The sequence below is a fragment of the Psittacula echo genome (genome assembly GCF_963264785.1).
Source record: "Psittacula echo genome assembly, chromosome: 1".
NCBI classification, from domain to species: Eukaryota; Metazoa; Chordata; class Aves; order Psittaciformes; family Psittacidae; genus Psittacula; species Psittacula echo.
The window spans coordinates 28541545-28566691 of NC_137735.1; the positions used below are offsets into that span (position 1 = coordinate 28541545).

Below are 25147 nucleotides of genomic sequence, written 5' to 3' on the forward strand. Positions count from 1 at the left end.
TTACAAACAGAGGGAAAGTTCTTTTTAATTTCTTCCAGAAGAGCAGCCTGTTGTGAAGTAACCCAGAGCATACAAGTAACATCATTTTATATGTCTTCAGAAGAACAGAATTATAAAGATGGTGAAAGTCAGAAGAATGAGTGCACCAATAAGCCCTGAATGGCTTTGAATGACACCCTCAGCTGAGGCCTCCGCCAACACTCTCACTCAAGCCCTGTCTGACCACTGCTGTAGATACAGGCTTACATCCAGATCCAGCTCCTGGATAGATATCTCATATACACACTGTAGCAGGCCTGCAGCCCTAACTTTGACCCTGGTTCCTAAGTGGGCTTGGAGTCACGTTGGAACCTTGTCACCACCCTGTCTCCTGACTAGGTTCTCTGATTTCACCCCAGACCTGGATCATCACTTTGCTGTGTCTGGGGCCAGCTTTGCCACAAACACAGTTTTCATACAAGGATGTGTGTGTCAATTGACTAAGTCTAAGATTTCTATTTCTTTGTATGATAAGCTAATATTTCAGGCTTAAAAAAGCACATGTATGTGTTGAAAAGCAATAATCCCCTGCTGCCAAAACTTAAGGTGCTGAGAGAGTGTGTGTGTATCCACTACCATAGTGCAATAGAAAGGACTGCTATGCTAGGACCACAGGTAAAATTGGAAATCTGAATAATTAATTGCACATGTGGTCAGTGCAGACTGGAGCTATTTGTCACTTTTGAAAAATACAGTCTGCATGTTTAAGCATATCCAGTGCTCAGTGGTACATCACAGCATCAGTGCACCAAGAGATTCTGCAAATTGTGAAGAATATCACATTGTCATACTGAAAGGAAAATTGTGACCAGAAATTATTATACTTTTTGTAGGTCCATTAAGGGCTGCTTCTTTAGTCCCAAGGGCAGATTTAACAGGTGTAATAGTCTTTTTTCCTGGAGAGTAGAGACTCTAGTGGCATTTTACATGTTCAAAGAATAGCTCCTATTACCTTTGCTTGTAGCTGCAAGAGCACATTTTAATTACAAATAAATCCCAGCAATACAAATGAGGAGTCCAGTTAACTGAAAGCATGCAAACAACAGTTGAGAAAATTTTTAATCCAGTGCCTTGCTCAACATTACAGTTCTCTGCAACAGTGACAGGGAAAGAATCTCATTCTATAATATAACATCACGTTTTCTTTACTATGAGATGATATTTTTGTTTCTTCAGTTCAGTCTTAGGCACTGCATTTTCCAATTGCTACAATCAGTAAGCTCTACAGGAGGCCCTAACAAAAATAGCCTTCCTCAGTGTGGGCTCTAGTTCCCTGTAGATCAGCATTTATCCCACAGACAATGATGTCAGGTAAAAATAGAATATGATAACATAATCAGAAGATTGTAATTCATCATACAAGAAAGGCTCTTTGAGGTTGGAAAGGCAACTTTTAACTGACTTGGAAATCTTACATTCTTCTAACTCGGGCTTCTATACAATTTCCTGTATGTTTGGAAAAGAAAACAGCATAAATAGATCAAAAAGAAGCTTTAAAGAAATCATCTTGATTCGTTTACAGATCTCCATCAGTACAGATTTTCACTGGCACTAAGAGAGCAACCATAACAGACTTCTACCTTCTAGACCTAAATATGCCAACTTGGCCTGGGAGAACAAAGGTGAAAAACAGGAAAGGTATTTTATCTGACCATTTTTCCTATAGATCAGAAAAGCAAAGTTCCAGAGTCCCATATTCATTTCTGGGCTGTGAACGAAAGTATGTTCAAGCACTTATAAACCATTCTGACTCTCCTTTCCTAATACATCTCTATCCTATTCTGCTCCTATCCATTCTGATTCCATCCCAATCTACTTCTCCATTTCTTCTTACTTAAAGTGAGCATCTTTCTACTTATCTTGTGTGTTATATGCAAACAAGAGGAAGAATTAAATCAGTTTTTCCTTCTCTCAGTTTTCATACCCAGCAGAAATCAGAAGGAATTTTAAGAAAAATTAAAAATTGAAATTGAGCAGTCAGGGATCAGGTTAAGGAAGCTAAAGCCCTGACAGTATTAAATCTGGCTGGGGATGTCAAGGGCAACGAGAAAAAATTCTGTAGGTACACCGGGGATAAAAGGAAGACAAGGGAAAATGTGGGCCCACTCTGTAAGGAAACAGAACACCTGGTCACCCAGGACATGGAGAAGATCAAGGTAGTCAGTGGCTTTTCTGTGTTTGGTCTTCACTGTCAGGAGCTCTAGCCACACTGCCCAAGGCAGGCACTTGGAGAGTTAACAACCGCCCACTGTAGGAGATCAAGTTTGAGATCATCTCAGGAACCTGAAGGTACACAAGTCCATGGGACCCGATGAGATGCAACCGCAGGTCCTCAAGGAACTGGCGAATAAATTTGCCAAGCCATCATATTTGAGAAGCTGTGGCAGTCTGGTGAAGTTCCCACTGACTGGAAAAGGGGAAAAATAAGCCCCATTATTAAATAGGGGGAAAATGAAGACGTGGGGAGCTACAGGCTAGTGAGTCTCACCTCAGAGCCCAGCAAGATGATGGATCAGTTTCCTCCTGGAAACTATGCTAAGATACATGGAAAATAAGGAGGTTACTGGTAACAGCCAACATGGCTTCACTAAGGGCAAATAGTGCCTGACAAATTTGGTGGCCTTCTATGGCAGGGTGATAGCATTGGTGGATAAGGGAAGAGCCACCGATGTATCTACATAGACTTGTGCAAGGCATTTGACACTGTCCTGCACAGCATCCTACACTGGAGGGGCATGGATTTCACAGGTGGACCACTCGGAGGATAACAAATTTGCTGGATGGTCACACTTGAAAAATTGTGGTCAATGTGCCCTGCATTCCACTTCATGCAGTGGAAAGAAGAGAGAGCTTACCTGTTTATGTGAACATTGATACTGATCAGCTTCAAAACCAGAAATAGTGGAGTAATTTTTTTGCAGGAGACAGAATCTTTTTCAGGATTGTGGTTGTGGTTCATATGAAAAAACAGTCAAGAGCTGAAAAAACTATTTCCCCTAAGCACTCATTCTTAACTAATAACTCGCATTATATTTTATAATGTCCCTTAATTTTGTGTTTCCTCCCATTCTGCTTCCCCCATCCTTTATCTCTGCCTGCTTTCTGATTCTTTGCCTGTTTCTTTTCTAGCTTGGAGTTTCCCATGTGTCCTTTTTAGGACCTTTAACTTCAGTGGAAGTGAAAGGTCTTTTATGTTCTTTCTCCCACAGGGTATTGCATCATAAAGAAATAGAGAAATGGAAAGTTTCCTGGGGAGAAGGAGTTGCCAAATTTCCTAATTCTCTGATTGTGATCCTAGTATAAGAACTTTTTAGAATTGACAGCTACAAGATGCATATACTGTACCACAGAGTACATAGGGTATAGGGAGCAGGTGATGAAAATTTGCAGGCAAGAGAATACAGGAATTCCTCCATGTCCCACTGTGCTATTGCGGCTGTGTTGGATCACATGAAAAGTCCTATTTATCTCATAATGCTGCCTCCAGAAACTGCTAAAATCAGATGCCAAATGAAGAATAGAACAGGGTAAGGCTAAGTCACAATACTTTTTCAAAATACTCCTGCTTTTTCCATCTGAGAGTCAAAGACTTGCTGCAGTTTGTGACCAACCATAGATCTTTCTTCTGTTAATGTGTCCTTTTGTTTCATGGATCTATGTACATTTTAGCATGTTACGAAGTGTTACACCTTACCTATGCACTGTATGAAGAGTACCACGTTTTGGTTGTTTTAAAGACAATTTTAGAATCATAGAATCACAGAATAGTTAGGGTTGGAAAGGACCTTAAGATCATCTAGTTCCAACCCCACTGCCATGGGCCGGGACACCTCACACTAAACCATGCCACCCAAGGCTCTGTCCAACCTGGCCTTGAACACTGCCAGGGATGGAGCATTCACAACTTCCTTGGGCAACCCATTCCAGTGCCTCACCACCCTCACAGTAAAGAATTTCTTCCTTATATCCAATCTAAACTACCCCTGTGTAAGTTTGAACCTGTTACCCATTGTTCTGTCACTACAGTCCCTGATGGATAGTCCACCCCCAGCATCCCTGTAGGCCCCCTTCAGATACTGGAAGGCTGCTATGAGGTCTCCACGCAGCCTTCTCTTCTCCAGGCTGAACAGCCCCAACTTTCTCAGCCTGTCTTCATACGGGAGGTGCTCCAGTCCCCTGATCATCCTCGTGGCCCTCCTCTGGACTTGTTCCAACAGTTCCATGTCCTTTTGATGTTGAGGACACCAGAACTGCACACAATACTCCAAGTGAGGTCTCAAATTCTACTTGATTTTATTTTATTTGATACCTCCTAGTTCTTTCATAGCTTTAGACAGAGACTGTCTTCACTTAAAAAAAATTAGTAGCACTTCTCATGGTAATTTTCAGAGATATACAGTGTTTCATCTGTTGCTATATCTTGACATGCAACTGGAAGTCAATCTTGAGGATGGTAGAATAATATGTTTATTTCAGCCTGTGCTATCTGGGGCTTTCCAGAGACCTGGCTGCATAATCTTCTGTAGATGGCATTCCAGTAATCTAGCTGGGAAGTACAGCACATGGATATGGACAGCAGCCCCCAGGAAGGTTTCTGAGATTTATCCTCCTAAAATGCATTATTGGATACATGTAGAATGAATGACTGATGATGCTTCTTCCTCACTCCCTTACATGCTCACAACTAATTGGAACTGTGAAACCAGTTCAACCATCTATCAAATCTCAACAGATGGATTCCTAAAACTATGTTCAGAGTAGCTGATTTTCTCACCTACTGGGTATTCACTTGTCATGTGTGAAAGGATATCAACCTGACTGATGCAGTCCTGTTTACAGAACTGTACCTTTTTCTCTATGACTCATTTTGTACACTCAGATGGTTTTACTATAATGCACATGGCTTAGATTTTCCAGTACATTCAGTACGTCTGTGGTCGCATCAGGAATGCACAGCATAATAGTTTCTCCATAGTGGTAATGTGCACTTGATTTGCAGTGCCTTTGGAGGAAAAATACAGACAAAGAGATAAATACCAGCAGTGACACATGAACAAGCACATATCCACTAGATAATCCTAATTCTAACTAATGCTAACATTTTTCAGGAAAGCTGGCAATTGTCTCCAGGATAAGTGCTCTGGAATCATCACTCAAGTACCCATTACAAGGAGTCACATGGAAAAGAAGAGTTACTCCTGCGGACATTCTGACTGGACACAATAGGAAAATTTCTCAAAACAAGAACAATCAGCCACTGGAATAACCTCTTCAGATGGTGGATTCCCAAACATTGGACACTTTTAAGATTCATCGGGACAGGGTGCTGGGACATCTAATGTAGGTCATGCCTTGCCTAGAAAGGTTGGACCAGATGATCTTTGGGGTCCCTTCCAATCTGTTATTCTATGATTCTCCAACAGAGCTTGGAAAGGCATGTGATGTTCAAGGATTTTGTTGAGGAGTGATAATTTTCTATTCAGAAAATGTGGAAGATAGAGAGTATTTAGTTACAATTGGACAAAAATAACCAAGAGAAAAAAATTTTTTTTTATTCAGTGACACTCTGCTAAAACAAGCAGGTACAGCAGCCAGACCTTATTTTCAATAAATACAAGAAATAACTACAGTCCTTGTCCAAATAAAGCCCAACTAAAAACATTGATGTGTTATCAGCATTGTTCTCATACTAAAGCCAAAAACACAGCACTGCACCAGCTACTAAGAAGGAGAAAAATAACTGTTACAGCTGAACCCAGGACAACCCTAAAAAGATAATCATAGAATCGAAAAAACAAATTATATGCCAGGCACATGTGGGCAGGGAGGACTTCACTGCATGTAATCTGGAAGCATTATCCCCAAAGAAATCACGAAGTTGAGACGTAAGCAGCCATATGCTAAGGACATGCTCTTGAAATTTCCAAGAACTAAGCCTTTAGAAGAGTGTGAAGAGCGCTTTGGGCTGAGCACTAGGTAAAAAGGGATTGGAACAGTGAACCGACCCCTGCTGTTTGGTCCTACTGTGTTCAGAGAAGTAATTTTTTTCAAATATACAAGCTGCAGAGAAATATTCAACCACAACATAATTTATTTCTGTAAGAGAAACAGCCTCTCGAATTTAGACTCTCACATTTTTCTGTCATAAAGGAGCCATTCTTTTAAACCATTCTTTTAAATAAAAAAAAGTAGAAATATTATCTACAGCTTATGATTCCACATGAAAACTATTCACATCCAAGCATCATGCACAATAGTTCATGAAAAAATGAATTTAAAGTGCCTTTTGCTTTGTACAACAGGATGTCAAAACTGCCAATAAAGGGTCTGGGTCTCCACAGTCTGCCAAGTAGGAGCAGCGAATGTCACAACTGGCTTTAGATTATTTTCCCCTAGTGAGAAATAGCAAGCCTCCACTTTGTACTTTTCTGTAATTTATGTAGTTCACTACCAGACAGAAACAAATCCTACCATACAGATTATGGAAGAATCATCAACCACACACTAATCTAACAAATTTCTTCTCTAGGAATATTAAAGATATGATTTTAGCTAGAAGATATTCTGAAACTTGAATGTTTCAGAAGTAGGCAATCTCTTTTGGCTTGACCTTAGAGTTCAGCCCTCTAGATCTGGTGGGGTTTTTGAACACTTTGGCCAGCTGTAATCTGTCAGAATTTAACATGCACATTTATATCATACCTTGAATTCAGTCAATGTACCACACACTCATGAAACTGAGGTTTCTAATATGCTTTTGCTCTTTCAGAATAATTCTGTGCCCAGTATCAGTACACTCAGTACTAGTCACTCTCATTGTCCAATGTACAACTCCTTACCACACTTACATATTTATGCTACAGCCTCTTTATTTGTTATTTGAACCTGACATGAAGATAAAATTATTGTAGTCCTAATTCCTATAATGTTCATCCTGTGCCTAGGAAGCCAAGAATGCAAACAGCATCCTGGCCTGTATCAGCAGTAGCACAGCCAGCAGATCCAGGGCAGTGATTTCCCTGTACTCAGCACTGGTGAGGTTGTACCTCAAGTACTGTGTTCAGTGCTGGGCCCCTCAAGACAAGAAAGACACTGAGGTGCTGGAGCAGGTCCAGAGAAGGACAATGAAGCTGGAGAAGGCTCTGGAGCACAAGTCTGATGAGGAATGGTTGAGGGAACTAGGATTTTTTAGCCTGGAGAAAAGGAGGCTTAGGGGAGAACTCACTGCTCTCTATAGCTACCTGACAGGAGGTTGTAGTGAAGTGGGGGTTGATCTCTTCTCCCAGGTAACAAGCAATAGGATAAGAGGAAACAGCCTCAGGTTGTGCCAGTGGAGGTTTAGATTGGATATTAGGAAAGATTTCTTCACCAAAAGGGTTGTCAAGAATTGGAACAGGCTGCCCAAGGACGTGGTTAAGTCACCACTCCTGGAGGTATGTAAGAGACATGTAGATGTGCTTAGGGACACGGTTTAATGGTGGACTTGGCAGTGCTGGGTTAACAGCTGGACTCAATCTTAAGGGTATTTTCCAACCTAAATGATTCCATGAGTGGATGTATACAAGCCACAATTTTTTAAAAGTTTACGTCTCAAACAGCTCTGGGCTCATTTTCATAGCAAGAGAAAAGGAACACACTTGATATTTGGGCTGTGGATAAGGTTCCTGCTCCAAATAACAATCCTGTATTTACTAGAGCTTAGCAAAGAAAAAGTCAGCAGAACGTTTATAAAGGGCATATTACTCTTCTCCTACCTTTTTTACTTGAAATAGCTCAGAATTTTTGATGCAAAGCAAAAAAGACTCAAATCAATACAAGTCTGAAAAAAAAAATCATAGAATCATAGAATAGTTAGGGTTGGAAAGGACCTTAAGATCATCTAGTTCCGACCCCACTGCCATGGGCCGGGACACCTCACACTAAACCATGCCACCCAAGGCTCTGTCCAACCTGGCCTTGAACACTGCCAGGGATGGAGCATTCACAACTTCCCTGGGCAACCCATTCCAGTGCCTCACCACCCTAACAGTAAAGAATTTCTTCCTTATATCCAATCTAAACTTCCCCTGTGTAAGTTTGAACCCGTTGCCCCTTGTTGTATCACTACAGTCCCTAATGAAGAGTCCTTCCCCAGCATCCTTACAGGCCCCCTTCAGATACTGGAAGGCTGCTATGAGGTCTCCACGCAGCCTTCTCTTCTCCAGGCTGAACAGCCCCAACTTTCTCAGCCTGTCAAGAAAAAACAAGCCTAAAAAAATTAAAGCACAGCAAAACTATAACCAGCTGACAACCTGACATCATCACAGTAACGTGAAGTAGCATAGTAACAGAACTAGAAACAATAATTTCATCCCAGAGTTTTTCCTACACAATAAAAATACATTATTAAATAGAAACTCATGAACATGGCATAATCATTACGAACGGAAACATACACTGCTTTCCTTTTTCTTGGTGTGGTGAGAAGCATACCCTTGTAGTCGTATCATTTTCAGTTTTGTTTTGGAATTGAGAGCACTTCAGGAACTCTGGCCAAGAAGCATTTACCATACCAAGGACTGGTTCACAGCCTTCTTTTGCTTCCTCACAAAATGTCCTGCAGGGCAAGAGACCTTGACTGGAGAAAAGAGACAGAACAAAAACATAAAGATTACTACTCTTGTAGATTGTGAAAACTTTTGTAAAAAGTAGAAAGCAATAATAATCATTCCAGAGTAATTTTACGTTCTATAAAGTTACAGAAAACAGTGCCAAATCTTCATTATTCATTGAAACCTCTGGCTTTCAGGTTAAATTTAAGCCCCAATGAAGTTTAGAACAGTTTCTGAGTTCAACTGTGCTCAAGCTGAAGCCAAGATTTCATCAACACTTGAACAAATACAATGGTGTAGTGACATCACACAGGAGAAAACTTGCTTCTTCACCCTTTCCTTCTTCCCCACACTTGTGCAGACCTTCTCCCTCTGACTCTGGCAAACACTTTCATGAGATTATTAAAAAAATCATTAACTTGGAAAAAACCTTTTTGTGTTTTTGCCTGGGTAAGCCTTCTGGCCCGGAGTGGGTTTGCTGGCAGGAGTTGTGACTCTGCGGGAAGACCCACGCTAGAGCAGGTTGTGAAGAACTGCAGCCTGTGGTAAGGACTCACGCTGGAGAATTTCATGGAGAACTGTCTCCCATGGAAAGGATCCCACGCTGAAGCAGGGGAAGAGTGTGAGGAATCCTTCCCCTGAGGAAGACGGAGCAGCAGATATGACCACAACCCTATTCCCCGTCACCCTGCGCTGCTCACAGGGTAGGAGATAGAAAAAATTGGGAATAAAGTTAAGCCTTGGAAGAAGGGAGGGGTGGGGGAAGGTGTTTTAAGACTTGGCTTTAATTTTCTCATTATCCTGCTCTGATTTGATTGGTAATAAATTAATTTTCCCCAAGTCAAGTTTGTTTTGTCCATGATGGTAACTGATGTGCGATCTCTCCCTGCCCCTATCTCAGCTTTCAAGCTTTTTGTTATATTTTCTGTCCCCTATTCAGCTGAGAAGGTGAGTGACAGAGCGCTTTGGTGGGTACCTGGCCTCCAGCCAGAGTGAACCCGCCACAGATATATACACAGAACAGCAGTAGAAATTACTAGACTTCTAAAAAGCAACTGCATAGTGATTAAATAAGCCAAGCAGACCTTGCAGTCTCTAAAGAAGCTCTGACAAACCAGAAAACATAGGATTATCCGGCAATTACTACAATATTTGGCCCAGTTTCAATGTTCAGTCATGTGTGCTCCATAAATTATTTCTGGATAATGATCAAGTTTAGTATAGACGTACTGCTCAATCTACTGAAGGATGAAAGGTGATTAAAAATCTCCATCTTGATTAGTCTTATTTACAGCTACTTAGAGACCAACCATTTTAAAAATAAACTGGCAGGTCTATGGCAACCTTACCATAATTTATTTGGCACCAGTGGCAGGCACAGAAACAGGTTATTATATACTAGGGTGCAATTCTGGTCTTCAGGAAATGATGTTTGATGAAAGAACAGATACGTGACATATTTTTAACTCTGTGGTTGGATTCCCACATTTAAAAGTTCATACTTCAGTTATTTCAGCTTGGGCACGGCTCTTGATACCAGCAGCATATACAGCTCTTGCTTCCGAATTTCTAGATCCGTTTCTGTGCTGCTCTCAGTTTTGCAATAGTTGTTAGTAGGCTGTATAGCAAGACAGGTCAAGTAGCTGATTCAGCTGAAAAGTAATGTGACCAAAAGAAAGTATTCTTTTTTCTCATCTGTCAACTGAATTGTCCTCTCCAAATGGATACAGGCAAAGCAGGAATAAGATGTCAGGAGAGGGAAAGGTAGAAATCACTGAAGCTGACAAAAGCATTAAATGATATATACAACTAACCATTCTGCAGAGACCTCCCCATGCTACCTATTCTATTATATAATTCTATAATATATCTAGTGCTCATTACTTATTGCATCATTTCATTGTGTCCTGACAGTAGTATTCTCCACTAGTAAAAGCACTGCCATAGCCATGTCCTATTGAGAAATTCATTACTGCAGTCTTACAGATTAAAATGACAGAGTGTAAATGACTTGCAGAAGGTTATAAACAAAGCTGGTATGCCAGAGCTGAAAATACAGCATGAAGATCACTCTTAGAACACACAACTGTTGACTGCACTGCTCTGGCTAAAGGTCACATTTGCAGTTCAGTAGACAACCTGACTGAAGGCAGACTGATGAACATTTTCAGCTACTGCTGGTCCTCATTACTGTTCTTTCCCCAGATTCATCCTTTCAGTTGTTCCAGGATAACTGTTCCTGTGGCCACACGGTAAACTGTACTCATGTATTGAGCAAAGTTAACCCTAGGGTATTTGGCTGGATTATTTTTTCAGCCAAATCTGTTTAAGGAAAAGTTTAAACTGGCATGGCTACAAGATGAAATATGAATCATACTACAGCCATGCTATAAAGCACTGTGGGGTAATTCACTTATCATTTATAGGCACACAGGCTAAGAATGCTGACAGATCCAAGGTCTGAGGCAGAATAAAGGAACAGTAAAACAGTTGTGAAAGCGTGCTGGAGAGAGGAGGCCTTACAAAGACAACTCAGGGGCAAAACACACATGACAAACTGAAATCCTAGGAAACATGAAAAAATTATGTGAAGAAGAAAACTGAGTTTACCCTTTATGTTTCTACAGTCCTGAAATAAAACAAGTTGAAGTGACAAGCTGACACACCAACCAGATCTAATTGTCATTAATAGTTTTCAGGATTTTCAAGGACTTCCACAGAATATAAATGTCACAGAAGTTTCTACAATACAGCAAACACCCACACCCAAGATTACAGCTTTTTAGAGTGATTGTTCTTGTGAAAAATTCCTCTGTACCCTAACATAGCATGCCAATGTGCAGAGCAGCATATTCAGTCACTGAACAGAGAGCTGTATGACGAAAGCTCATAAAAATCTCAACATTACTTTTTGATTCATGGATTTGTAAATAAATGGGCTGTTTAAGGTTTCATTTTCACATAATCAAGAAAATAATGTACTTCCCTCTTCCATTGTTTAGTTTTGATCCTTATCTTGCAAGTTATTTGTAAAGAATGAATTTTTTTTTTTTAATTTTATCTCCAGATACAGGTTTAAACCTGAAATTTGCTGCTTTACATAGTAATAAAATCTGAAAAGAAAGAAAGATTATTTTAGATTCTTGTGGTTATTTCACTTGGCAAAATTCTATTGAATCCATATAGCAACATCCAAGGAAGAAGCCTCAACTCCATGCAATGCTTTGTAGTACTGGATGCAGAGCCAGCTGTGCATATGTTTTGACTTCCCATCTTGCTTTTAAATCATATGCATGTAGTGTTTTCTTGAAGCAGGTTCCTGTGTGTAAGTACAAACATGCATAATTAACATGTAAAAGGACAATACAGGACCCAAAGGCTGAAAAACATTTTACATCTTAAAGGAGAAAAAAGGCCTGAGAGGTGATCCTGGCAGAAGGCAGCAGCAGCAGCTCAGAGGTAAGGACTACTATTAATTGGCTGAATTGCTGGGCACTTGCAAAAGCCTTAGAACAGATCACTGGTATCCAAGAGATCCATACTTAACAAAGAGCTCACACAGAACTCTGAAGGCTTCTCAGACAGAGGAAGGAAATAAAAATTCCTGATTCCAGTGACAGTGGAACTGGGAACAAATCCAAAAGGTACTATTAAAAAGATTACTCTTACCCATCCAGAAATGAGTAAAGGGGGCAGCAGCTGCTGTTGAATTTCACATCTTCTACACCTCCTGATATTGAATTTAGCATTTCCTACATAAGCTGCTGTTGAATTTCACATCTCTTTCAGGCCTAGCAATGCCCTCGGGACAATGTGGCCAAACTCACATGGTATCTGTAAGGATGGACACACACAGTCTCTACAATGCATGTTAGAATTTCTAATCAGTTTAATCAATTATTTTGCAGGCAAAACCTAGATAAATTAACCAAAATAGGATTCATTTCTATCTGGAATCAGCAACCACCAGAAGTTCAGAAATCCACTCTGATTCTGCAGTCACTTTCTGGACATGACAGCACCAAAAGTCACAGCTGATCTAATACCATAACAATCAAAACCACCTAATGTATAGGTTATAATGTATAGCAGAAGAACTCTGTCTGTTCTACCACACTTAGCAAAGTGCTACATAAATTTTGCCTTATATCACTGAAATTATTACCCCCCCCAAAAAAAAAAGCTAGCAAAATGATTTAATGTGCTTTGTATGACAGCCATAGCCAGCAAAGAGGATCTTCCAGATTTCTCTTACTGATCCCATCACTTGATTCAAACATGCCAATGAAAATGTGAAAGATGTAGTAAATGAATTCATGAGAGCTATAGTTCAGACAGGAAACCATTTAAGTAAATGTTATTTAAAATATTGCTACAATTATGAGCCATTTTAACAATCTTGTACCATCTGCCAAAACTTCCCATAAATGAAGTTTCTGAAAATTTTCACCTGATATTCATCATGCAAGTGCTGAAAACACTGTTGATTTAATTTACTCTATAGAAATATCTCTTGCAAAAAAGAAGCTTCTAATATGTTTGAGAATCCAGGCTACAAGGTCTTTAGTTGTTGGCAAACAAAATTTGCACTTGGCAAAGACAAGCTGTCACAGTGAAATGGAAGTCCTCTGAATGAGACAAAGTTATTCCAACAGAATATTTCTGCTACAGAAATTCTGGAATAACAGTAAATCATACACAGCACATAACCATTTGCATGATCAGCATAATAAAGGCACCCAAAACAACATTGTGCCTAAAGGACAGCCTCCCATTTCCAGAGATCACTGTGATCGGTACCCTTAATTTCACATAGCTTTACGGAACTCGTGCTTCCCTGTGCACTTCAGAGCATCATTAAAAGGAAGGCCTCAAGAATCAGCCTAAGTTTAAACTTTCTGTACCACATCTTATCAGGAATCCTAAGGAATCAGACTCCTATAACTCATTTACACTCTAGGGTCCTCCTTGTCAAGTGGAAATTCATTACAATCCATTATCATGCTGCTTCCTCACAAAGTTGTTTTATAAACACTGCATGCTGGCAGGAACAGATGTCATCAAAAGCAAGAAGCTGTCCTACCCCCTTCTCAGTCTGGCTTCCAAACCTCTCCCCACCTCTCTTTGTGCCAGCACGATGCATCATGCTGTTACACAATGAATCAGATCAGTCACTCCCAATTTAATTCAGATCAGTTTCCTGATCCAATATGTCATGGAGCTAAACAAATACTCCTGTCAGGACATGGAAAGGGAACTGATGAGCTGGGGAATAACAAGCAGGGAAACAGGGTAAGACTGATCTCTTTCACCAGGACTACAAAATAACACAAACTTGAAATTTACCATGAAACAGTTATCTGGAACATGTTCTCCAGAGAGGCTGTGGAATGTCCACACTTAGAGATACTCAAAATTCAATTGGAAATGGCTGTGAGCAATCTCATCCATCTTTAAAGCTGGCCCTGACCTGACCAAGGGGGTGGACTAAAAGAGCTCCAGAGATCCCTTCCCACCTGCACAATCCAGTGATACCAACTTGCCTATCCTGCTCAGGATGGTGTTTACTGCTACAGTCTCCATTGGGGCGATAGAAACTTCTCACTGGAGAGGCAAATGCATAAAACTTTAGTATGTCTCACTAACTGAACTCCGACCCATTTTTAACTGCAGGTGCTTTGAAAGTTATTTTTTAATAAGCTGAGCGTGAAAAGTGGCTAAAAATGAGCTGAAAGCATATGAATTAGTAGAGAACCCTTTAACCACTATTCAAAAACCTTTGTTTATTAAACTCTGCACAAGACAGTGTACTCATATCTACTAGAGGAGTTTTGTTCCCTCATCTGTATGTTTCTGGTTTTGAGTTCAGGCGCACAAGTCTGATAGTTTTCTATCCATTAATGCTCCCTGTGTGTGAAAATGCAAACTTTTACTGGCAGCTTCTGTCCTATCATTATTGCAACTTATTAAATTAAATAAATCCCATTTTGTGAAAACAAAGTGTGTTTTTCTAGCAGATATATTAAGTTTCCAAGCATTAACAAAAAGCCATGTCTGGTTTACGATTTGTTGCAAACAATTATTTCAATTACTCAAGTGATCAGTATTCGTTTATAAGTAGTAACACACTGCATGTATAGGAGGATGACCTGTGATCCCTAGGTAACATAGCAACCTAGAAACCAGAAACCATAGCTTATAATAGATAACACACACAACAAACCATTACAACAACAGGGCTGGAGGCAATCAATCAGTAAAATACACATTTATAAAATAACCAGTCCTCCTGATTTTCTTGTATGCCTCCTTCCCTTAACTCCTCTGAGCAGCATTGTGAAATATGTTTTCAAAGGAACATTCCCATACCCAGATTGTTCTCAAACATATTTCTCTGCTTGATAACCTTTTAACTCTGGTCTATCCATAATTCCTCCCAACACACACACTTCAAAAGAAGATTCTTTTGTGGCTTGGAAAAGTTTTTGTGGTTAATACATTAGATCACTGGAGAGGGTGAAACAATGCGTGCAAGTTTGATGTTGCCTGCTACAGTAAGCAGAGACCTCACACCCACTGGACCACAGACATCATTCTGGCCAATGTAGGATGCCATTGCCTATATCTCCATATCACTTTTCTAGCTTTTTTTTTTTATTATTATTATTAATTTCTTAAGCAATCCCTTCCTTCTGTACATTGATTTCTTTACATATACATACCAGTAATTGTAAACAGCCTCTATTTGTCAGTGGGGAAAGGACAGTTCTCTGATGGGGAAAACATTCTCTCCAGCATCTAACCTAATCTAATTTGCCCTGCTTTCTTTGTATTTTGTCCCTGGTCTGCCCTTCCCCTACACTGCATCTGCCATCTACTGGCACATTACTGTAAAAGAGTTTGGCATCAGAGACTTAATTTCAGGCCTTTTTATGTAAGGGCCTGCACCTAGCGCCAGTGCCAGCCCCCGCTGTTGGGAGAGTCTTTCTTAGGCCAACTCACACCAGCAGAGCCATAACATCGACAGAAAAGCTTTCACAAACCATGATTTCTTAGAGATATGTAAGCCAAAGTCTGGGGGTTAATTTCTGTAGGTATATCCATAGGTAAATGTATTTTATAAACAGAAGTTCCCCTAAAGTACACACATTTTCTCACCTGCTTCACTTATCTTCCTAGCTTCTAACAGCCATGATAAAGAGCTTACCACTTCTTAGAGCAGCCTCCCTGACAAATTTCAAGTTCCACTGCTCAAACACATGGAGATATGAGGAACTATTGGCGATTACAGGAACACCTTTTCACAAGCAACCCATTTTTTTCTTTCTGTTTTTGCCCAGGCATAAAAAAAATTAAATTGTGCTTCCTTCCCCACCCCCCCAAAAAAAAATTATATACATCTGAAGAAAGGGTCCTATAAGAAAACATGTTAATCAACTTTAAAAACAGGCATTCTGGCCAATGCCACAACATTGCCTATAATTTCCTTAGCACTCCTTGGAAAAAACAAACTTTATATTTGTTACCTTTATACTGTCTCAGTTTGGGACCAAGTAGTAATGTCTTCTAAGGTGGTAACTTCTATCCTAAGGTGATAACTTCTATCCTAAGGTGATAACTTGCTTTTAATGGTGCTCTGAAGTGCACAGGAAAGCATGAGGTCTGGAAAGCTATGTGAAATTAAGGGTATCGATCACAGTGATCTCTGGAAATGGGAGGCTGTCCTTTAGGCACAATAACTTCAGACTAAGTTGGCTAATGGCTCCTAAGGTGATAACATGCTGACTTCAAGGTCTGAGTTCTGAGGGACAGTGCAAAGTATAATCTCATTAGAAACTTTTTTCTGCCTGTTAAGTAATAGTTACACAATACTAATAAAATAACTTCTGAAGTATGAAATTATTTATAATACAGCCTGCACTGAGGAGAAAACAGAGATCTTTGGAAATGCTGCTTCCTAAATGCTGTTCCTTCCTTTGTTTCTTTGCAAGATGGTCAGTGCCAATGTTTCAGAAATATGTGAGCATTCCTTTCTTTGAACTCAGATGTAAACCAGCTGTTTCTTAACATTTCACTTCTATCTCATAAAGAACATGTTCTAGTCTTAGAACAGCAGAAATAAAGCTTTGTTTCTTGAACAATTATTTTTCCTCAGAGCCAGAACTGGTATTTGAGGATTTGTTTTCCTCTAATTCCTTTCTCCGTGCAAATATTCCATCACTTTTTGAATCTCCTATTGTAGATTTTCTTTGTTTGATAAGTACCTATTTGTTATTTATTCAGTTTTCTGATTGAACTATCTCCGATTTGATTCCCTGTCCCTTTAATTGGGAAACGAACTCAGTATGTTCAGCACATTCACTGAAACATGGTTTCAATCATGACCTTGCCTATGACACCTGTTGCTGTACATAAATAGTTCCAAAAGTACACAGGAATTTTTTAGTGATATTTTACGGATACAGCAAGCTGACAGGTATTTTTTGCTACTTTGAATCTCTACCCTGTGCATTACAACCATTTCACTTTCTTGTTGTTGCAAATCAGTTCTATTTCACCTTGAATTAGTGCATTAGCAACTTGAGGGTAGACTGGAGCTGAAAATTATCATTTACATTGTGCAGAAAACACTTTACTAAATGTTTCTCACAGTGTGTTGACTGCCATTAGCAATTCTACCCCCAATGTTTTATTTCTGAAAAAATTAGGCTATGCAACTACTACTATTACAACTGGTGGTGAAATTACAGGTGTGGGAAAGCATACTGACTGTGACAAAGGGCACGACGAAAGAAAAATACATGTTCATTTGCTCTGCTGATCTGGGCTTTCTCCAGTTACACACACTCTGTGTGTTCCTCATTGTCTGCTGAACAATAACAAGGATATAAATTTCCTTTGTCGAATGCTTTAAGTTAACAAGAAAAGACACAAAAATTAGAAACAGTGACAGAGCACGCTATTTGTGTCAGCAAGTATTCACAACTTCATCACACTATCTTCCTCTCAAATTTCTGTTCACTTTTGACAGCATTTGGCTACACATGTTCTTCATTAGCTGGATGTCTGACATTGTGTGGTTCAAGTTAGAATCGCGCTCACAGGAATCACAACTAGACTTAAAATCTGAAGGCTGCATTATGACTCTATTACATATTCACACATAGATTTTATAACAGTGTATTTTCTGCACATAATCAGTCTAATGGATTCCTAAGGGTCTGAAGCCAAGATAAGGCAACATTTAAAACAAAACACATGTGATTTCAAACATTCTAGATATAAAGCACTTCATCCACTGAACATCACCTATACTTCATTCATGATGAAAAAGTTGAAGTTCATGACTTTCTGTTTCAAGGCTGATGAACAGAATAAATAGATCTTCTTGACAGACAACACTAACAAAATTCCAGTTGGAATAGCCTGTTTGAATCATGTTAATTTGATTGGTAAAAGAGGCACCATCAAAAAGAAAGCATATTAAAGGATGAAGCAACTCCCACAGGGTGCTAAAAGGCAGACTGCAAAGTCAGGAAACAACTGAAAGCCACTATGCAAGCATCTGAAAAGAGCCTCTACCCCATATGCTTGGGTCATGGCAACAAATAGGCTGGGTGGAATCATAAAAACAACCTAGAAGGACAAGGCAGTGGCGGGGGGGGGGGTGGAAGGGGCAGAAAATCATCCCATCCTCTTCCTCAGAAGACAGTTGACTGATCATCACCAATGCTATAGCTTAACTTTTTTAATCAGGTAGTGACAATTCTTAATGAAGCCACCACAGATAGGATACTATGACAGAAGATCCTAATGTCATTCCAGGCAGGCTTCTCAATACAGTTACTTCAAAAATTACCCTGAAACTGTAACTGCACAAGTGTATAAAACTTAAACATTTCTTAAAAGCTGCAGAATCATAGAATCATAAAATCATAGAATAGTTAGGGTTGGAAAGGACCTTAAGATCATCTAGTTCCAACCCCACTGCCATGGGCAGCGACACCTCACACTAAACCATGCCACCCAAGGCTCTGTCCAACCTGGCCTTGAACACCGTCAGGAATGGAGCATTCACAACCTCCTTGGGCAACCCATTCCAGTGCCTCACCACCCTCACAGTAAAGAATTTCTTCCTTATATCCAATCTAAACTCCCCCTGTTTAAGATTGAACCCGTTACCCCTTGTCCTGTCACTACAGTCCCTAATGAAGAGTCCATCCCCAGCATCCCTATAGGCCCCCTTCAGATACTGGAAGGCTGCTATGAGGTCTCCACACAGCCTTCTCTTCTCCAGGCTGAACAGCCCCAACTTTCTCAGCCTGTCTCCATACGGGAGGTGCTCCAGTCCCCTGATCATCCTCGTGGCCCTCCTCTGGACTTGTTCCAACAGTTCCATGTCCTTTTGATGTTGAGGACACCAGAACTGCACACAATCCTCCAAGTGAGGTCTCACGAGAGCAGAGTAGAGGGGCAGGATCACCTCCTTCGACCTGCTGGTCACGCTCCTTTTGATGCAGCCCAGGATACGGTTGGCTTTCTGGGCTGCGAGCACACACTGCTGGCTCATGTTCATTTTCTCATTGACCAACACCCCCAAGTCCTTCTCCGCAGGGCTGCTCTGAATCTCTTCTCTGCCCAACCTGTAGCTGTGCCTGGGATTGCTCCGACCCAGGTGTTCAAAATCTTAAAATGAAAATTCTTGTTAGCTATGTAAAGAAATCTACGTGACTCAATCAACTTTTCTCCTAAACGTTTCAAAACTCTCAATTACCTCTAAAAAACAGTTTTTATGGAATGACATTGTTTTAAAAAAATCTAAATGTGCACTGTGGCAAAAGAAATAAAAATAAAAATTCATTTCTACTTTACTGTAAAAAACACTCTCAGCAGGAGAAATAAAGAACACGGATAAGCTTAGAGTACAGGTCACAAAAGCAGGAAAAGTGAAATAGCAGTAGCCACATCACTGGTCTCATTCATGGGTCATACAAAGCTGCTCTATAGACAGATAGGACGCTTGCAGTCCCTTGTTCTCATGGGGGTCGTCAACCACCCTGACATCTGTTGGAGCAACAATACGGCCCGGCACAAGCAATCCAAGAGATTCCTCAGTTGTGTGGAAGACAACTTCCTTCTGCAAGTAATAGAGGAGCCAACAAGGAGAGGTGCCATGCTTGACTTCGTGCTCACCAACAGGGAAGGGCAGGTTGGAAATGTGATGCTCCAGGGCAGCCTTGGTTGCAGCGACCGCGAGATGGTGGAATTTGAGATCCTCAGGACAGTGAGAAGAGTGTGCAGCAAGCTCACTGCCCTGGACTTCAAGAGAGCAGACTTTGGCCTCTTCAGGAGCCTGCTTAGTCAGGTTCCATGGGATACAGCCCTAGAGGGCAGGGGGCCCAAGGCTGTTGGTTGTTATTCAAGGATCACCTGCTACAAGCTCAGGAGTGTTGTGTCACAACTAGAAGGAAGTGCAGCAGGAGGGCCAGGAGACCTCCTTGGATGGATAAGGAGCTGCTCAGGAAAATTCAAAGGAAAAAAGAGGCTTATGAAAGGTGGAAGCAAGGACAGGAGGTCTCGGAAGAATACAGGGATGTTGTCTGGGAAGCTAGGGACCAGGTTAGGAAAGCTAAGGCCCAGTTAGAATTTAAACTTGGCTAGGGATATTAAAGATAACAGGAAGGGATTCTATAGGTACATGGCAAATAAAAGACAGACTAACGACAATGTGGGCCCCTCCGGAAGATATTGGTAGAACTGGCTACCCAGGATTTGGAAAAGGCTGAGGTTCTTAATGACTTCTTTGCCTCAGTCTTCACTGGCAAAAGCTCTGACCACACCACCCAAGTCTTGGAAGGCAGACGCAGGGACTGTGAGAATGAAGACCTTGGGCCTACTGTAGGAGAGGATCTGGTTTGAGACCATCTTAAGAACCTGAATGTGCACAAGTCCATGGGACCTGATGAAATCCATCCACAGGTCCTGAAGGAGCTGGCAAATGGAGTTGCTAAGCCACTGGCCATCATATTTGAAAAATCATGGCAGTCAGGTGAAGTTCCCGATGACTGGAAAAAGGGAAATATAACCCTCATTTTCAAGAAGGGGAAAATGGATGACCCGGGGAACTACAGACCAGTCAGTCTTACCTCTGTGCCTGGCAAACTCTTGGAGCAGATTCTCCTGGAAGGCATGCTAAGGCACATGAAAAACAAGGAGGTGCTTGGTGACAGCCAGCATGGCTTCACTAAGGGGAAATCCTGCCTGACCAATCTGGTGGCCTTCTATGATGTGGCTATGGAACTGATGGACAGTGGCAGAGCAGTTGACATCATCTACCTGGACTTGTGCAAAGCGTTCGACACTGTCCCACATGACATCCTTGTCTCTAAATTGGAGAGACATCAATTTGATGGGTGCACCACTCGGTGGATAAAGAACTGGCTGGATGGCCGCATGCAAAGAGTTGTGGTCAATGGCTCGATGTCCGGCTGGAGACCAGTAACGAGTGGTGTCCCTCAGGGATCGGTGTTGGGACCGGTCTTGTTCAACATCTTTGTTGGTGACATGGACAGTGGGATTGAGTGCGCACTCAGCAAGTTTGCCGATGACACCAAGCTGTGTGGTTCGGTTGATACGCTGGAGGGAAGGGATGCCATCCAGAGGGACCTGGACACGCTTGTGAGGTGGACTGATGCCAACCTGATGAAGTTTAACCATGCCAAGTGCAAGGTCCTACACCTGGGTCAGAGCAATCCCAGGCACGGCTATAGGTAGGGCAGAGAAGAGATTCAGAGCAGCCCTGCGGAGAAGGACTTGGGGGTGTTGGTCAATGAGAAAATGAACATGAGCCAGCAGTGTGCGCTTGCAGCCCAGAAAGCCAACCGTATCCTGGGCTGCATCAAGAGGATCGTGACCAGCAGGTCGAAGGAGGTGATCCTGCCCCTCTACTCTGCTCTTGTGAGACCTCACTTGGAGGATTGTGTGCAGTTCTGGTGTCCTCAACATCAAAAGGACATGGAACTGTTGGAACAAGTCCAGAGGAGGGCCACGAGGATGATCAGGGGACTGGAGCACCTCCCGTATGAAGATAGGCTGAGAAAGTTGGCGCTGTTCAGCCTGGAGAAGAGAAGGCTGCGTGGAGACCTCATAGCAGCCTTCCAGTATCTGAAGGGGGCCTACAGGGATGCTGGGGAGGGACTATTCATTAGGGACTGTAATGATAGGACAGGGGGTAACGGGTTCAATCTTAAACAGGGGGAGTTTAGATTGGATATAAGGAAGAAATTCTTTACTGTGAGGGTGGTGAGGCACTGGAATGGGTTGCCCAAGGAGGTTGTGAATGCTCCATTCCTGGCGGTGTTCAAGGCCAGGTTGGACAAAGCCTTGGGTGGAATGGCTTAGTGTGAGGTGTCCTTGCCCATAGCAGGGGGTTTGGAACTAGATGATCTTAAGGTCCTTTCCAATCCTAACTCTTCTATGATTCTCTTCTATGATTCTATGATCTTGCTCAGTCTTGGCTTCCCTAGCTATTAATGTAACAGTATTAAGTGTTAAGACAAGTTTTTAAAATCTGATTTTGAAGTCAGATTGGAAAGATCTCACCCATTCATTCAAGAAGGAAGAAGTTTCATAATGCCTTAAAAAAAATATCTCTTACTATCCAAATTATGAGCAAGTAATAAGGAAGCAAAAGGTCTCACTGTACTTTAACTTTCCATGTTTCATTCTCAGAGAGGTTTTAGTTGTATTTTCAAACTTGACATTTATTGAAAATTGTATTTTAAAAGTACTGTTGCATAATTTCTCAAAAGAGCAGGGCTGCCTGGGTGTACATCCAGTTGCCGGAATGAAACATAACTTTTAAAATTAATGTATTTTTACTGTCACACATGATTTCCACTGCAGTAAGATACAGAAGAACAATTTTTAAGAGCAACAGTATTGTGGCAGCCTTCAGAAATCCCAGTACCTAACTGCACTTGGTGTTACACAAACACTGAAGATGCTCTGCTCAGAAACATAATCTCTTTCAAGTGTTAATGAATACAGTGTTTATAAACACATAAAAGATAAATGTGAAACAGACACAAGTTTAAACATCAGAGCCATGCTATTTAATAACAACACACTGGATGCCAAGGATTAGTGTTTGTAACTTTCCTTCTTGTAATGCATTTTTATAAGTACTGCTCCTATGGCTGCAGCTGCCAACACAGTTGCCCTTGACAATACTTAAGAATAGACATCTGAGCATCACAAGTTTCATTTTTTCTTTACTGTGTAAGAGGCATTTACCAAATTTTACTGTAGATAAATTTGAAATAATTGCTCTATAAAACAACGTAGTATCAATAGATGAAAAGTTATGATCAAAGATGCACTGGCAATTAGAATGAAACAGCTGTAACTGACTGGAGGAACTAGTGACAATGTCCGTAATAGCTGTTCTCCATACTGGTGTACATTTTGTAATACTGTATGTTAAAAACAAACATAGTCCCCAAAAAGGCCTACAGCATATGGTCATACCCCCATTCATTAACATCAGAGTGTTTCCACGGTGGATTTTCTTCTCCTTCAGTATGTTTCTACCTCCCAGATTCAGATTCCCCTTCTCTCTAAAACAGGCCTGTCTCTTTCACTTTCACATCTGCACTCAACACGTACAAAGTAACCAAGAGCTTTTCATACCAACAAAGAGTTTTCTCCAGATCTCACCCATCTGGGGAGGGGGGAAGGAGGGAAGAGGAGGGAGGTGTTAAACAACTACTTTTTGCAGATATGATACTTCTGAAAAATCATTATTCTTGGCTTTGAAATACATCTCTTTGCCTGCAATAATTGGATGCTACAAGAAAAACAGTAATCATGAAAATCACTCAGTTGCCTACAGGAAAAAGTGTTCTCTTTAAAGAAGAAAGCAGAAGTTAAACTAGGACAACTCAGGCAAAGCAAACTCGATTTAACAAACTAGCACTTCACCAATCCACCCTTAAGGTCCTTCCAGTGGTTGCTACTCAGTCTACATTTTCAGCATACCCCATGACACACTCTGGAGACAGAGGGTTACTCAAAGTGAAATCAGATTCTAGCATAATCCCGCATCATTCACAGTCTCACTTTCGACTTTCTTCCCAATTGGCCTGCAGAGGCCAGAACAGTTTCCACAAAAAAAAATGTTGTAAAGTAAGAACTGAGGGAGGCATTGTGACCTCCAGAACATTAAACCAGGACAGGAGAATTCAGTTCCAGCTTTGGCATTAAAAACTAATGGGACAAGGTTATTGTTGGTGAGATGGGGTGACAAAAAACAACACGTACAAAGAAAAACCGTGACTCTTGAATCTCAAATTATTTTGGTTGCCACTCAAAACCAGACTAAAACCTGCATGTTCCAAACATTAGTTTAACTTCCATCCTTTTCAAGTTAGCAAGGTAGTTGTCATAATGTAAGCCCTGCAAGAAAATTTCTTCAGGAAAGAAATGCAAAAGGAAAGGTAAAAATCTTATCCTTTCACAACTTTGATGGATTTATGAGCTTTCCACTTTTGACACACGCCACTCACTCTCAAAAAGTTTGTGAAAGTCAAATTCCAAACAAGACTAAGTCAGTGAAGCAAACGAGAAATGGTCTCTTCTGTTGTTGAACATTAAAATGCATCAATTTATTACCTGAACCCACTTTTCCTGTTTTGTTCTATAATTTCGAGAAACAGCAGGTAGCTTAAGGCTGTATATTACCAGATACTTTAACTGGAACAATTTTAATACCGAATTAGAGCAGGCGGGCTATAATTAATCATGCACTGAATTAAACAGAGTTAACTGAAAATAGTTTTTGGTGGTCTAACAAAGATATGCACACAGGTGCATTTGGATTAAACAGCTCAGCCAATCTAATGGTCAGCCTCATTCCATCATTACCCTCTAGTGGAATGGAAGGCATATATTGCCTGGAGTGGAACTCTCATTCTCATTGGCAACTATTTTAGACTCATAGAACATTTTTCATAAGCATCATGTCCTTTCTAAACTGCACAACTTCCAGCATCTTGGTTCTTGCTATATTGAATCACTTATTCAATTGCCTTATTCCCTTCCACTGAATTTCACAGTGAAGAAATTGGAAATAAGGAGAAAGAAATCTATCGTCTCTCTTTTCCCCTCCAGAAACATCAGATCATGTACATATAAAAAAACTCCCTTTTTTCCTTTTTGCACCATATTTTGACTTTAGCACTGTTAAACCATCTGATCCTTTTCCAAAATCAAGCTCAATTAAAAAAGTGCATGCATATGATAGTAATGCTGTGTAATTACATAAATGGAGAAATAGAGACATGCTTAAGCTTCTGAAACAGTTTATGTCACTCTGAATACATCCTGCTAATCTAGTATCATAGACCATATTTTTAGTATTAACTTTTCTGATGGAAAAGACTAAAAAAAATTCGAACTTGTCGTGGTTCAGGACAGGACTTGTCGTGGAACAGGCCGTAAATCAGAACCACGAAGTC

General features: G+C 40.8%; 1 protein-coding gene across 1 annotated transcript in view; it reads right to left on the reverse strand.

The window, feature by feature from the left end:
• The window catches only part of CORIN (corin, serine peptidase), a gene marked incomplete at both ends in the record, with an annotated part of 142839 nt that overhangs the window by 67703 nt on the left and 49989 nt on the right, over window positions 1–25147 (reverse strand). The window contains one exon of the mRNA XM_080630219.1: window positions 8475–8656. Coding sequence (XP_080486345.1) covers window positions 8475–8656 — 182 coding nt within the window. The remainder of the gene's footprint in view (window positions 1–8474; window positions 8657–25147) is intronic.